General features: G+C 37.4%; 1 protein-coding gene across 1 annotated transcript in view; it reads left to right on the forward strand.

Annotated features, from left to right (window-relative positions):
- The window catches only part of ALDH1A2 (aldehyde dehydrogenase 1 family member A2), a 95,929-nt gene that overhangs the window by 26,271 nt on the left and 52,433 nt on the right, over positions 1 to 17,225 (forward strand). The window contains exons 2-3 of the mRNA XM_070421893.1: positions 15,291 to 15,395; positions 15,529 to 15,669. Of these exons, the coding sequence (XP_070277994.1) occupies positions 15,291 to 15,395; positions 15,529 to 15,669 (246 nt within the window). The remainder of the gene's footprint in view (positions 1 to 15,290; positions 15,396 to 15,528; positions 15,670 to 17,225) is intronic.

The following is a 17,225-nucleotide window of genomic DNA, read 5'->3' on the forward strand; positions in this document are numbered from 1 at the left end:
AGAGACATATGCTCATGAGCTCAGCTTTGTTTAGACTAGACTTCATAAAACAAAAAGTCCCTACTGATTGCCAGGGACTCCTTGTCTTTATTTCTGCATTTCTTTGCATGGCTTCTGAGAACCATTTGGCCCAAGTATATACTTATGAATATCAGGATTGTGCTACCCAAGGGACACCACGCTTCCCCTACGTAAAATTCCTTCTCCATTGTGTGGGGATACTAGCAAAATGTAGAAATAGACTAAAACCAGCAGCATGATACATTTCTGTAAATAGTGAGATTCTGATAGTCGGTGGCTATCAAATTGTTCTCATTTAGAAGCTATGTATGTTTTCTGGTTGGTCTTGCTTTAATGCTTTTTCTAACAGTATTACAGTATTTTCATGGTGATAAAAAGAAAAGAAAGCTAGTTATTTAGCATTGAATAGTTGAAAATATTGAATATCTGAACTTTCCTGGGAAATGAGTTCTACCTCTTTCTGTGTTTTTTTTTTTCTCCTGTCAGACCCTCTCCCTGTCCTTCTACCCTTCCGTCATCCTTGGTTCCCTTCTCAATTCATTGTTTCTCAATATGAAGTAATAAGGCTTATTTTTCTCAGACTCTTGTATTTTAACAGAACTACATATTTTTAAAATAAGTATTTGTTTTCTAACACTATTTTAAAATATTCCTTGTACTTGTTTTTTAAAAGTCTCCTCTTCCTGTTTCCTGTATGGCATTTTTCATTCCCTTTAATCATTGCTCATTCTGAATGTGGTTAATTTATAACATATTTAACATTTTTCTTTTTCCTGTCTCTTTCTTTCTGTTGGACAAGCTTTATGAGTTTTTGACCTATATACAGACTCTGGATTCCCATGATTTCTGGGTCCTGCTTGCCTGAAGGCCAATGCTGTGGCAGAGGCTATGCCCAGAGTAGAGGGGCCACTCAGCCCCTGAGACTGCTGGTGGGTCGGGACTTTGAGGAGGGAAGGAGAGAAGCTAAATTTCAATTATCTCCTTTCTCTGTCACACTCCTTAAACCAGGCTATCAGATCATCTTCAGAGAGGAGCTAGAGTTAAGGAAGCGGGGCTGATCAGGCCAGCGGAATCATTTTATTAGGGATAGAGTTTCTTTCTTCTCCCTTATCTATTCCCTACCCCAGGTCATACTCCCTCCTTACTTCTTGTTTCCCTGAAGTGTTCTGACACGTCATCCCACACCGACATTTTCCTTCTCAGAGGAGTACTCCCTGCAGTGCTTATCTCCACCAATCATCTTGGCACTAAATCATACGGTGTCTTGCATTATTTAACTTTCCTGAAAGTAATCTTGTCTGTGAAACATGATTACCAGCTTGGGGACATCAGAGTGCAGGTCTTCTGTGGATTTTCAGTAGGCCCCACAAACAACTCTGTGTTGACAATAGACCTTTAGTAAACATTTTGTAGGTTTTTCTGTGAAATCAGATTTCTGCTCAGCTATTCCTTCCCCCCTTGGTTGCAGCTCACACTATTTTTGTTCTATGAACCTGTTTCAGAAAGAGGATGTGGGAAGGAGTGTTGCAGTGCCTGAGTTTTATGAAATGGTTGCGTTGCAGCTCAGAGCCATGACTATTCTTTAGACTCTCTTTGAGTTCATTATTTTAAATTCGCATAATTTAAAGGGTTAATAAATAGGTGCTGGCTGCCAAAAGTTGCTCCTCAGGATTTCCATATCTAGCATTATAGTAAACTATATACTCTAAAGCAGGGGTGGGGAACGGCCAGCCTGCGGGCTTTAGAAGGCCTGTGAAATCATTTGGTCTGGCCCTGCCAAGACATGAGGGGTGAGTTAGTTAAATGTTAGACCAAATATAGCAGGCTAATTTTTAAGTTGATAATTTTGTATGGCTCATGAATAATGTTATAAATATCCAAATGGCCCTTGGCAGAAAAAAGGTTCCCCACCCTTACTCTAAAGGCTCCTTCCGTCACGTGCAACTAGATCTTGGATGAATTAGTGTGTGTGTGTGTGTGTGTGTGTGTGTGTGTGTGTGTGTATAAATATATATATTTAAATGTCATTTTTAATGACATTTGTTAATAGTATAATGGTCTTGTGTCCTGGAACTTTGTTAAATTTATATTTCTATTATATATATTTTTAGATTTTTAAGGAATTTTTACACAATCATGTCATCTGAAAATAAAGACCCTATTACTTATTTTACTTTCAATCTTTTGGCCTTTTATTTCGTTTTCTTGCTTTATTACATGGTAGAATATCAAATATTATTACCATATTAAATAGGAGTAGTGAGAACATCTGTCCTTACATACATTAATGTATTGATTAGTTAAAAGAACAGTGATCTGAAAATGAATCAAGGAGCTGAAAGAAAATGCAAAAACTGGGTTTTCTCTAGAAACAAATACCCATACCAGTTCTCAGAGTGGTAAAGTAAACCTTCATTCAACAACAACAACAGAATACACATTCTTCTCAAGTTCACATGGAGCAGTTAGCAAGATAGAGCACATTCTGGGCCATAAACACACTTTAACACATTTAAAAAAGAACAAGTCATATAAAAAATATACTCTCAGACCATAATGAAATTGAATTGGAAATTAATAACAGAAAGATAGCTGGAAAATGCTCAAATATTTGGAGATTAGCAGCACATTTCTAAGTCTCAAGAGAAATTAAAAATATTTTACTAAATGAAAGTACAACTTATCAAAATTTCGGGGATACAGTGAAAACAGTATTTTAAGGGATAGGTATAGCTTTGAATACATATATTATAAAATAAGAAATAGTGTAAGCTCTATCTTAGGGAAAAAAATGAAGAGCAAGCCTGGCCAGGGTGTAGCTTAGTGGTCGAGTGTTGACCGTTGAACCAGGAGGTTATGGTTGGATTCCTGGTCAGGGCATGTGTGCAGGTTGTGGGCTCCATCCCCAGTAGGGAGTGTTCAGGAGGCAGCTGATTGATGATTCTCTCATCATTGATGTTTCTATCCCTCTCTTCCTCTCCCTTCCTCTATCCAAAATTAAAAAAATATATATTTTTAAAAACAAGAGCAATATAAAACTAAAGCAAGCAGAAATCCATGAAACTGAAAACAGGAAAAGAATAGAGAAAATCAGTGAAACCATAGATGGTTCTTTAAAAAGATCGATAAAATTGCTAAACATTGAGGCTGGCTAACAAAGAGAAAAGGAGAGAAGACATAAATTATAATATCAGAATGAAAAGGGGGGCCATCACTACTGCTTCTATAAACATTAAAAGGATAATAGAAGGATGTTATGAATAACTCAATGCTCACAAATTTGATAAGTTTATTGAAAGACGCCAAAGCTCACACAAGGAGAACTAGAGAACTTGAATAGCCTTATATTTACTAAAGTAATTGAATCTGTAGCTAAAAAAAGTTCTCACAAGGTAAAATCAAGGCCCAGATGCCTTTAGTGAATTCTATCAAATATTTAAGGGGGAACATGCCACTGCTACATAAACCCTTCCAAAAAATTGAAGAGGTGAGAGTAATTACCAACTCATTCTTTGAGACCAGCATTACGCTTATACCAAAACCTAAAGGCATTACCAGAAAAATGTCCTTAAAATCCCAACACCTATCAAAGTGGCACCCATTCTTGAGATATTTATCACCTGTTGCCTGCCTCTCCACAGTTCTTTTGAAAAGAAGTTCTCCTGATCCAGAACTTGGCCCTTAAATCACCTCAAATGGTACTATTTCCTGGTTCTAGATGTTTGGACCCAAGGACAGCCATTTAATTTACAGCTGTTGACTGATTTGATAAGATGCCCTTCTTAGGAGGTTAACCTAAGAGAGCCAAAGGAAAAGAATAGTTGGTGGGAGCTGAGAGTAGATACCCATATTGATTAAGTCAAGATAGGTCTATGTGTTTAAGAAACTGAATCAGTAATTAATAATCTTCCCCCAAAAGAAAGCACCAAGTCCAGATGGTTTCGCTGGTAACACCTATCAAACATATCAATTCTCTACATTCTCTTTCAGAAAAAAAGCAGAAGGAACACTTCCTAAAGCATTCTATGAAGCCAGCATTACTCTAATACAAAAACCAGGAAAGGAAAAACTACAAACCAATGCCTCTCATTAACATAATGCAAAAATACTAAAACATATTAGCAAATAAAATCCAACAATGTATAAACATATTATATACCACAATAGTCTTGAGAAGAGCAAAGTTGGAGGAATCACATTACCTGATATCAAACTATACTATCAGGCATAATAATCAAAACAGCGTGGCATTGGCATAAAAACAGACATATAGATCAATGGAACATAATAGAGAGCCCAGAAATAAACCCACACCTTTATAGTCAATTAATATTTCACAAAGGAGGCAAGAATAAACATTGGGGTAAAGACAATATATGGTGTTGGGAAAACTGGACAGACACATGCAAAAAAAATGAAACTAGACCACCTTCTTGCACCATATACAAGAATAAACTCAAAATGGATTAAAGACTTAAATGTAAGACTCAAAACCATAGTAATCCTAGAAGAAAACATAGGCAATAAAATCTCAGACATTTCTCATAGCAATATTTTTTTCTGACATATTGGGCAATATAAAGAGAAACAAAAGAAAAAAATAAGCAAATGGGACTATCTCAAACTAAGAAATTTTTTTGAAAAGCAAAGGAAACCATCAACAAAATGAAAAGGCAACCACTGAATGGGAGAACATATTAGCCAATGACACATTGATAAGTGGTTAATATCCAAAATTTATAAAGAACTTATTCAACTCAACACCAAAAAACAAACAGCCCAATTAAAAAATGGGCAAAGGATCTGAATAGACACATCTCCAAAGAGGACACTGATGACCAATAGACATATTGAAAAGATGCTCAATGTCACACTAATCATCAGAGCAATGCAAATTAAAACCATGATGAGCTATCACCTTACACCTGTCAGAATGACTGTTGTTAATAAATCAACAAACAAGTATTGGTGAGGATGTGGAGAAAAGGAAACCTTTGTGCATGGTTAGTGGGAATGCAGATTGGTGCAGCCACTGTGGGAAATAGTATAGAGTTTCCTCAAAAAATTAAAAATGGGACTGTGTTATGACCCAGCAATTCTACTTCTGGGAATATATTCAGAGAAACCCAGAACACTAATTTAAAAGAATATATGCACCCATATGTACATTGCAGTATTATTTACAATAGCCAAGATTTGGAAGCAGCCCAAGTGCCCATCAGTAGATGAGTGGATAAAAAAAAATCTGTGGTGCATTTACACAATGGAATACTACTGGGCTATAAAGAAGGAGGAAATCTTATATTTTGCAACAGCACGGATAGACCTGGAGAGTATTATACTAAGTGAAATAAGCCAGTGAGAGACAGTAAAATATCATATGATTTCACTTATATGTGGAATCTGATGAACAAAATTTACAAAATAGAAACAGACTCGTAGATAAAGAAAACAGACTGACAGCCTTCAGAGGCGATTGGGGTTGGGGAGATGAGCAAAAAAGGTGAAAGGACTAGGAAAAAACAACAGCTTTATAGATACAGACAACAGTATGGTAAACTACCAGAGGGGAAAGAAGTGGAGGGAGGTTGAAGAGGGTAAAGGGTGCATAAATGGTGATGGAAAGAGATTTGACTTTGGATAGTGAATACACAATATAATATCCAGATGATGTATTATAGAATTGTACACTTGAAATGCCGGGGCTGACAGGCAAGACCCTGAGTGATGGATGAATGATTACTGTGACACAGGTTCACGGTGAAAGAGAGGGCTAAGGGACTACCTGCCTAAAGGAACCAGACAGCCTTGATTACATGCCTCTTCAGGCTTTTATTGTAACAGCAGTTTGAGATAAAGTTTATCTTTTAGATACAATCTTGGGGTAAGTAATTTTGGGAGGAGACATGTTTCTGCAGTGCCCTTTAAGCAAGGACACCTAAAAAGTAAACATAAAGAGTCTAGAAAACACCTGAGGGTCTGCACGTACACAGACTTGTTTGGAAAGGTCAAGGAACAATTAGGGGTAGCCGCCTTTAGCCAAACTCTCCTAAATCAGAATTCTGATAAACAGGGCGGGCCACTTTCAGCCCACTTCCCTTTTCAGAATTCCCTCCTTATAGACTTTCCAACCAAGTCTCCTGTCCTCCCCACATTGAAACCTGTATCATTTTAGTAACTAATGTCACCCCAATAAATTCAATAAAAATTTTTTAAAAAAAGAAAAAAACTGATTTAGCCATTTAAATATATAATAAAAGGCTAATATGCAAATTGATCAAATGGTTGAATGACTGGTGGCTATGATTTGCACTGACCACCTGGGGGCAGATGCTCAATGCAGGAGCTGCCCCCGATGGTCAGTGTGCTCCCACGGGGGAGCTCCGCTCAGCCAGAAGCCAGGCTCATGGTTGGTGAGCACGGTGGTGAAAGCCTCTCCTGCCTCTGTGGAAGTGCTAAGGATCCAACTTAGGCCCGCTCCCTGCGGGTTCCCGGACTGAGAGAGGGCACAGGCCAGGCTGAAGGACACACCCCCCCTCCCCGAGTGCATGAATTTCGTGCACCAGGCCCCTAGTAAATTTGAATAAGAGTCAGAGGCATCTGCCAAGGTGCTAGATCAGAATTTCTTGACCTTATTAAATGCTGTTTCACAAGCTATTGCTTGTTACACATCGACTCCTACATGCAGAAGTGGCCTTAGAGCCAAAACCTAAAATAAGGTCATACAACCATGTAATCCTTCCACAAGGGTTTTCAATGGGGTAAACATGGGCTCTTAATCTTGAGGGGAAAAATATTGTATTAAAGACGACAATAATACTGAACACATACTTTACATGACGAATGATGTAACACAAAGAATGCTGACATTTTAAGACAGAATAACTTATTATTTATTGTTTTCTCTCTGATTCCATGAAGATCTTCAAAGTTTACCAGAGCTAACAAAATTGATAAAGCTCGAGTTTTACTTTATCCATAAACATTATATATTTACCAACCTTTAAAACTTCAGTTTTACATGTATCTTGAAACCATATTACTAGGAAAAAATAACATTTGGATGTGTATATATTTCATGAGAAACACCATCAGCATTTTTTAAATTGAAAATTACAGTGTATTTGTACGTAGTAGAAGCATGAATAGCCACTTTCGTTAAGAATTGGACAAAAGATAAATACTCAATGATTACAAACTGTACAAGAAAACCTGCAAAAAAAAATAATAAAAGGGCAAATCATCGACAAAGATGATAATCAGAGACTTACAGCAGACTTCTTATAAACACTGTTGCAGAATAGGAAATATTGGAATAATATTCTCAAAGTAGTGTGAGAAAGTAATTGTCTTCTGGGGATATCCTTTGAGAATGAGGGTGCAATATATATATTTTCAGGCTTGAGACTTTATCCCCAATAGATCTTTACTGAATGAAATTCTAAAGAATCATAAGAATAAAATAAAAACTTCTTAAATATATAATTTTCAGTGTAGAATAATTTTATAACAAACTCTTGAAGAAAGCAATTATATTTAGTGTTCTAAGGTCCTTAAAATTGGGAGGAATGTTAAGATATATATAAATTTTACACTTCAAATTAAATATACATGATAAAATATCATAAAAAAATCATGCACAACCAGTGAAAGAATAGAAATATAGTGTGAAAATACCAAACCAATAAAAGGGAAAATTGAATTGTAAAACAAACAATGGCAAATATTAATCAACTTGAGAGAAGAATCAAGAAAGGGGAAAACAGGAAGTAAAATAAAGCAAAAAAATGTATCTAAGAATAAAAAAGCTAAAATTTAGGATACCTGGCCAAGCAGGAGGATGGGACCCGGAAGAAACACACAAGTAACTTCAGTGATATTAATAACATTCTAGTGCTTGAATAGTGTGTTCATGATGTGCTTTAATATAGTGCACGTTAACTCACATTTATGTTACATATATTCTTTTGCATGTATCAAATATAGTAGAATAAAAGAAAACTTTACTGCCCAAATATGTTCTTCATCCTTCAGTGTGTTTCAGATTTTATTTTGGTGTGAGAGACATTATATTTCTAATCATATCAGGAAAGGTACTAGACAGTGATTCATGTCCTCTCCCAGCAGGCATTCCATTCCAATTAACATTAATTAAGTGCCCACCACATTCATTATGTCTTTTCATACCAACAGCAACCCATAAAATGCCAAGGGACAGTTCTCCACAGCCATAGGAAGAAAGTTAGGTTGATGAGCTAATCCATCCTATCCTCTTAGAAACCTGCAGCAGACAGGGAGCTTCTTTATGGGTCATATGCTTCTTTTGCCTGTGATTTGAGCATCACAGAATTATATAATGTTATGTATTATGTCAATATTTGTATATTTTACAGATGAAGACACTGAGAAAACTCAAATAACTTAGCTAGAGTCAGACATCTTTACTTGCACAGAGGTCTAAAGTAGAAAAGGCTACATCTTCCTGATACTTATTCTGAAATTCAGTAACATGCAAGGCAGGATTTCCTAGTTTCTCATACAACTATTAACAAGTATTTTAGCTGAAATAATTTGTAAATTTAAAAGAATAATTTTGGCAGCATTGGGCCATATTTTAAGGCAGAGCTTGAATTATTTTTTTCCCCACAAACTCACATTTAAGAATGAACTTTTGTGAAAAGAAAGATGTTGATCTTCATTATTTCATGTAACGTATTTGTTTTGCTCACTTATAGTATGAAAGGTAGGCACCAAAGGGCAACTCTAACCTCTACCTTTTTTTCACTTTTCATTTTGAAATAATTTCTAATTTATTTTTAAAGTTTCAAAAATAGTGCAAAGAATTCCTATGTACCTTTCACCTAGATTCCCCAGGAAATTAACATGGACACACGATCTAATCCTAAAACCTTACTCAAATTCCACCAGTTGTCCCAATAATATATTTTTTTCTGGTCCAGGAGCCAGGTCACAGTTACATGACTCATTTATCTTTACATATCATTGGTGTCCTTTATTTTAGAATGGTCTCAGTCTTTAGAATGGTTTTAGTCTTTCTTTGTCTTTCATGACCTTGGCTCTTGAAAAAGGTAAAAAAAATAAGGCCACTTATTTTGTAGGATGTGCTTTAATTTGGATTTGTCTGGTAATTTCCTCATGATTAAATTCAGGTTATGCCTTTTGAGTAAGAATACTGCAGAAGGATCTGTGTCCTCAGTGTATCATATAAGGAGCACATGATATCAATTTGTCCCATCACTGGTGACGTTAACTTTGATCAGTTGATTAAGGTGCTGTCTGCCAAGTTTCTTCAATGTAAAGTGGCTATTTTTCCCTTTGCAATTAAGAAATATCTTGAGGGAGACTACATAAACACCCAATTTTTCATCATGTGTTTGCCCACTAAGTTCATCATCTGTTGATGATTTTTGCCTGAAGCAGTTATTACTGTGGTGTGTGACAAATGGTGATGATCTAATTCCATCATTCCTTCAGTGCTGTTAGTTGGAATTCTACTTGAAGAAGAGCTTTTCCTTATCCCTCATTTATTTACTTACTCATTTAAAATCTTTATATCAGTGTGGACTCTTGGATGCTTTGTTCATTCTATGAATAAGAATTCATTAATATTATTACTTATTTTGTTGTTTAAATGATCCCAGTATTGGCGTTGGGGAGCCCCTTCATGTTGGCTCCGTCCTTTCGATATGTCCCATCAGTTTTTGAACATGTACTTGATTTCTGGTATCGCACTAGCCCAGGATCATTTTGTGTTTCCCTGTTATAGTCCTGAAATAAACTATTTCTCTAAGGAGCCCAGTCAGAGAAGAACACTTTAGACAGCATTTAAAATTTTTGAAATGGCCCAGAGAAGCTGAAAACCTTCAAGTATTATGGAGGTATTTGCTATCATGTATACCAACAAAGTTGTCAGTATAAGTTTTTAAATTGTCATACTGTATGGCTGGGTCTACAAAAATAGTAATGCAGTAGAAATATAAAATATTTTAACCTTTGTCATACCAGGAAAAATAGTCATCACATTTACCATTTGGGCCCAAAGGACTCTTTTTAAAAAATTTTTTTAAAATATTTTTTTATTGATTTCAGAGAGGAAGGGAGAGGGAGAAAGAGAGATAGAAACATCAATGATGGCCCTAACCAGATTGGCTCAGTGGATAGAGCGTTGGCCTGCAGACTGAAGGGCCCCAGGTTAGATTCCGGTCAAGGGCATGTACCTTGGTTGCGGGCACATCCTCAGTGGGGAGTGTGCAGGAGGCAGCTGGTCGATGTTTCTCTCTCATCGATGTTTCTAGCTCTCTGTCCCTCTCCCTTGAAAAATCAATAATATATATATATATATTTTAAAAAGAAACATCAATGATGAGAGAGAATCATTGATCGGCTGCCTCCTGCACGCCCCCTACTGGGGATAGATCCCACAACCCAGGCACGTGCCCTCGGCTGGAATCAAACCTGGGACCCTTCAGTCCGCAAGCTGACGCTCTATCCACTGAGCAAAACCAGCTAGGGCTGGACTCTTTATATTTTTAAAATTTTAAATTATTTTATGAAAATACAGTAAATAAACAGATAGCTAAACCAATGAAATAATTGAAACATAGCAAATCAAAGTTTTTTCTGTAATTTTTCTGCTTTTGAAGGTATATATACCTGACATAGGCAATGGCCTTTGAGTGCACTGACGTGTTTATCAGTTTTCATGTGTGAAATGGGAAATATTCATGTCATAAATACTGATTCCAGATTTCATTTTATTTTATTTATTTATTTTTTTTATGACAGCCCTAGCCAGTTTGGCTCAGTGGATATGATCCCAGATTTTAAATACATTTCTGGTGGGTTATAGCATATCATTTCTGTTTTTTGGGTTTTTTACATGTGCATACAGTGTAATACTATTGAAAAGTTTGAAGGCTCATAATTTTGGAAAAAAGAGGATGGCCATCTTTTTGTCCCATAATTACAAAAACATTTTTATTTTTAGTTTTAACACCATAAATTTGATTAATCCAATGAACTTTTTAAATTTTTACATCAGATCTGCCCTTTCAATCACCTTTGTGTATATACCTACCTTCAGTATTTGTCCATTTATGAATCATAGCAAGTAAATTTTTATCCACCCATATCATAAAAGATAAAACAGTTGTTACATGTCCTTTTATCAAAACAAGATGGTCCAGGTTCTTGTTGCAAAATAATAAATGATTAAGTCCCTCCTGATGAATGACTGGTTAAAATGTCATATTCCTCTTTGTGTTTATAAATTGTTCGCTCTTTGATTTTTCAATTTGAGAAAATTTATTTATTTATCCTAAAGACTCATAGTCCAAGATTTTTCTCATTCAGTCAATTTCACCCTCATTAGTAAAGTCTCTAGTGTTTCTGTCTCTCTGCCTTCATCTTCTGACTCATCTAACAATTGTGAAATGTCCTTGTTAATTTCCCTCTCTTTCCCATTATGGACAGAAATGAAACAATTTGAATTCTTAACTGTGTTCAGTGAAAGCTAAAAAGAATGTGACAAAGGTGGTGCCTCCCAATTTTTGTATACCCTTTTGAAAAATAATACATTACTTTGGACAACACAAAAAGGAAAGTGAAGGATGATGGAATAGTGGTGACGTGTTTATTTATTCACTAGGGGCCTGGTGCACAGATTCATGCACATTGAAAGGAAGTTAATTAGAAGAAATATTTTATCGCTATTCACCCTTTCTCTATAATAGAAGTGTCAACCAAATTCACAATCAGCAATGACAGATCGAAACACACATGTGTGATTGGTGCCAGTGAGAGCTTTGTATGTATCACACATATGTGAGTCAACATTTATTTTTAAATTGCGAGTACGTGTCATATGTACCAGCCAGCCATTCAGTTCGATGGTTGGATGGTCGGTCACTTAGCCTTATATAAAGAGAGATTTCTAGGCAGTTCTGTAATGTTTTTGTTTCCTTATTTTTTAGGAGTTTTTTTTTTTTTAGCATAGTTGGAAATAATGAGTGATGATGAAATAGCTTTTAGGATGATGAAATAGCAAAATGTTTCAAGGTTTAGGAAAAATCACTAAGATTCCATATCATATCTTAGATCAATGGACCTAAATGACAATAGTAAGAGAATGAGTTTTATTCCATTAAAAACAAATAATTTTTCTCTTAGATTGAGTTAGAAGACCTCTATGAAACAATAAAAGTCATGAAATATCCATCCTTACAAATAGAACTGCTCAGCAAAGAAACTTAAAAACTAACATTGGATCATGATGATTTTCCAAAGATTGAGAAGTAGATAAATAGTGGATAAAAGGAATAAATATTGGCAAGACTCCTTGTTCCTTAAATCTGATAATAATACAGTACTTGTGAATCCTTAATAAAATTAACCTCTTTTTTTTTGTTACCTTAGAAATCACATAGTGTTTCAAAGGAACATGCAGATATGATCGCTGTGAACTGTTAGGAAATTTGTTAAATGGAATGAAAAGAGAACTAGACCAGGAGTCTAAAAACTGTAGCTCTAATTCAGGCTTAGACATCAGTTAACTAGTTGTGTTTCTTTGGACTGAGCAATCCTGGCAACCAGGGTGTAGTGTGAAGAGCAATAGACTGAATCAGAGCCACCCCGAGAACCTGCTTCTTAGGACTCTTAATTTCCCGGCCTCTCTGTTGTCTCATTTTCTGTAGAGAGAATAAAGCCCTGCTGTTAGGGGTGTTGTAAATATTTAATGAATTACTAGAGACCATGTAAGACGCTGACTGGAAGGCTGGAACTCTTAGGCATCTTTGCCGCTCCAGTGGCGAGAAGTAGCTAAGTATTTATTGAATAAATGAATACATTATACTAAGTATGTTTATAAATTGCATATTAAAATGTATGAAATTACAAGGTCATTGTGCTTGTGCTTAATACATTTGTATTAAGTGCTATACGGATATAAGATATTTTTTCCCCTTTATCTTAAAAAGCCTTCAGGAAAAGATAACTTCTTCAACACAGACTCATTGTTTTATCAAAGCCAGGAAAAAGTGAAGCTTTGGAATAATATAGAACTTAATATTTAAAATTGTAACTCTGTAATCATTTCGCCTCATCTGTGATTGTTAAAATGGCAGGCAATAGTAAACCAGATTACCACTGACTGACTCCCAAGTTCAGAAACTTTCATTGTCATGCCATTAAGGTTACAGAAAACGTCTCTGTGCATTCTTGGACTTTTAATAGTCCAAGCTATTCATTTGGGTTTCTTTCTTAATGCGATAAAATTTTTGAATTTTCTTTGCCTATATTTCCCCTTCTTTTTTTTTTAACTCACGTCTTATAAATCTTCTGAGAAATTGACTCAAATAATTTCTTAAACCATTAGTCCCTTTGCCATTTTAATAAAATCTTCATTTTTTATATAAGGAAACCAAAGCTCTTAAGAAAGCCTAGAGAGACCAATTTGAAAGGTATAGACCTTTTCCCTCTGCTGAGCCATGTAACCTACCTAGCAAAGAGAGAGAAATCTCATTTGGGTTCAACTTGTAACTTGTTTGATTCACTAGTTAGTTTGGTCAGAGTGATTGCTCGATTCAGGATCTGACTGTAAATTAAGTAAATGCTTATACACTGAGAGGCCAGATTATTATGAACACCTGACGTTTCTAGGCAAATTAGCTATAATTTCGAGCTGGAGTTGCTAGAGGGTCAGACCATTATAAATAGGGAAGCAGGTTATTTACCACAACAGTAGAAGTGATTTTTTTCTGAAGATATGGGTAAACAACGTGATTTAACAGCCTTTGAACGTGGGATTTATTTGAACGTGAGTGGCCAGATTATTATGACCACCTGACATTTGTAGGCAAATTATCTATACACTGCATCGTATGGGATATGGAAGCCAAAGGCCTGTTCGAACACCTTTGCTGTCTGCAGTTACCAAGATAAAACATCTCCAATTCGCAGAGAAATACAAGGATTGGATAGTTGAGCATTGGAAAAAAGTCATGTGGTCTGATGAATCACGTTTCCAGTTGCATCATGCAGATGGCAGAGTGAGAATTTGGCGGAAACAGCATGAAAGCGTGCACCCCACATGCATGAGTACAACCCTTCAAGCTGGTGGGGGCAGTGTTATGGTTTGGGGCATGTTTTCCTGGCATGATTTGGGCCCTTTAATTCGTGTGGAACAACGTCTGAATAGCACAACATACCTAAGTATCGTTGCTGATCAAGTTCATCCTATCATGTTGATGGCGTATCCCAATGGAGATGCAGGAGTGATTTCAAGAACATGAGGGAGACTTTACCTTGCTTAGGTGGCCCCCACAATCACCAGATCTCAATCCAATTGAGCATTTGTGGGACGAAGTTAAAAGAGCCATCAGGCAGCTGGTTCCACAACCATCAAATCTCACAGAAATGGACAGTGCTATTCATCAGGCATGGTGTCAGATTCCTCACATCACCTTTCAACATCTCGTGGAGTTAATGCCAAGAATAATTGCCGCAGTATTGAAGGCAAAAGGTAGCCCAACAAAGTACTGATGGGGTGGTCATAATAATCTGGCCACTCAGCGTATATATACATTCCACGTTCAAAGGCTGTTAAATCGCATTGTTTACCCATATCTTCAGAAAAAAAATCACTTCTGTCGTGGTAAACAACCTGCTTCCCTATTTATAATGGTCTGGCCTCTAGCAATTTCAGCGCGAAATTATAGCTAATTTGCCTAGAAACGTCAGGTGGTCATAATAATGTGGCCACTCAGTGTATATTTCAGCACCTTTAAGTTTCCCTGTGAAGACGCTTATGCCTCTGACAGAGAAACTAGAATCTAAGGTTTGACCACTGTCAGTTTAATCCACAATTTACTCCTTATGTGTATTGGCCAGAGCTTGGATGATGGATCAATAAATATTTTCTCAGCCCCAGTGTATGTTTTCTATGTTTATGAGACTCTATCCTTTCATTTCTTTTTGACTCTCACTGGCTGACAGGTTCACTGTATTTAATCTTTGGATGACATTGAGGTAAAAAAAATGTCATAGAGGAAATTTCTGAATTAGGGGCAGGGGGAAGCTGGACTGCATACTGTTTAAGGGTCTCTTACAACTCTTCATATTCTGTACTTGACCTGCATAGCAGCAAGCATATAGAGTAAGTATGATTACTGTGATACTTCCCTAACAGTTTGCCTCTGACTGGCTTCCTGTCACCTGTCTCACCAATCCCATTCTGCTGTTTACTCCTTTAGATTTTTATTAACAACGAGTGGCAGAACTCAGAGAGCGGGAGAGTGTTCCCTGTCTATAATCCAGCCACAGGAGAACAGGTGTGTGAAGTTCAAGAAGCAGACAAGGTACGTCCTTCTTAGAAAAAAGACTCCCTGAGAAGTTACTTTCCAGACACCACCACTGACATTTGAGAGCGGTCGGTTCTTCCTTTACCTGGAGTGCTGTCTCGCTTCAGTTGTGCGTCGTTCTCTCTAACAGGCGGATATAGACAAAGCAGTGCAGGCGGCCCGCCTGGCGTTCTCCCTTGGTTCAGTGTGGAGAAGGATGGATGCTTCTGAAAGAGGACGTCTGTTGGATAAGCTCGCAGACTTGGTGGAACGAGACAGGGCAGTTCTTGCAGTAAGTAGCCTAAGCAAACATTGTCTTTACCCCAAATTTACCTTTCCACTGAAGTTCAGATTCCTCACTCTTTATGAAAGTGTGATGTGAAGCAGACCGGGGGAACAAGCTGCGGAGTATGTGACACAAGAAAAACGAGAGATGTTTGGCTTTTGCATCAGGTGGGGGAGGTAAGTGGAGGACCAGCTGAGTGTCTCTTCTTACTTAATTTTGAAGAACAAAACCTTAGCTTCCCATGACTGGTAAGGGCCTTCCTGCCTCCCTCCCGCCCTCACCAAACAAAACAAGCCTCTTAAGCAGCAGGAGAGTCACCATGCTGCTTGCAGAAAACCAATCCCAAATGATTCATTGAAGAATCAAAAGGACAGTTTTTGACTCCCCAGAGTGAACCCCTCTTGACTAAGGAGACTCCTCCAGAAGCACGGGGCGTGATGGGGACGCCTGGAGCACTCTTGCTGCCTTTGTTCTGTCCCTCTCAGCTACTTCCTTTCACTAAAACGGTCTTTTTCTTACACAAGGAACTTTCCTCTCTTAATGTTTTTGTTGTTGTTACTGCCAGTTTTTAAAGTAAAATCATTTTGTTAGAGAAAAGACTTTTTGGAAGCTGGAACCATTGGGGAATGCCCGTTCGGTACACAAGGGATCTCCACGTGGATGACGTACAACTGATCAATTAATATTTAGGGCATCGTTGCTCAGTCAGGGCATTCAAACCACGAATACTAGGTCCTGCTGTCTGCTTGGGCAAACAGGTCCCTGTGGGGCTTGCTTCGGGAGAGGCAGGCATCGGTACCCTTCCTCAGTTCACACCTCCCAGGGCCCCTTCCTCCCACCAGCCCCTCAGGGATCAGTTGAGAGTATGGAAACAAAAATGCATCCTTATGGAGATGGTTTGGAACGCTAGCTATACGTCACCTTTATTCATCTATAAAACCGTTTCCTAATCTGGTCCTTCAAGGAGGTGCTTACTTATATTGTGAAAAAGGTGTTTCATGGTGAAATGGCTCCTTCTTGGAGATTCACAAGACACCAAGCATATACACGGCTCTGAAAAGCCCTACCCAATGTTTCTCAAACTTATTTAAGCCTCAACACCATTTTTTTTTTTTTGGCTAACCTATCAATATCATGCAAAACTGAGTTCTCTGGAATAGCTTAGGGCAGTGGTCGGCAAACTGCGGCTCGCGCGCCACAAGCGGCTCTTTGGCCCCTTGAGTGTGGCTCTTCCACAAAATACCACGAGCAAGCGCGCACATACAGTGCGATTGAAACTTCGTGGCCCATGCACAGAAGTCAGTATTTTGTGGAAGAGCCACACTCAAGGGGCCAAAGAGCCGCTTGTGGCTCGAGAGCCGCAGTTTGCCAACCACTGGCTTAGGGTATTCCAAGGTATATGATTTTTTTTTTGAGAATGAAAATTATATTTTACTTAAAAAAAAATCCCTAGCACAGTTCCTGGCACATAGTCAGTGGGAGGTACTCTGAGGGTCTGTAACGGTCAGCTTGATTGAGTCAAAGACAATATTTACAACATTAGATTAACAATATGTACTAGA

This window comes from Myotis yumanensis, unplaced genomic scaffold (genome assembly GCF_028538775.1).
Source record: "Myotis yumanensis isolate MYYU_CA2020_CCGP unplaced genomic scaffold, mMyoYum1.0.hap1 SCAF_1, whole genome shotgun sequence".
NCBI classification, from domain to species: domain Eukaryota; kingdom Metazoa; phylum Chordata; class Mammalia; order Chiroptera; family Vespertilionidae; genus Myotis; species Myotis yumanensis.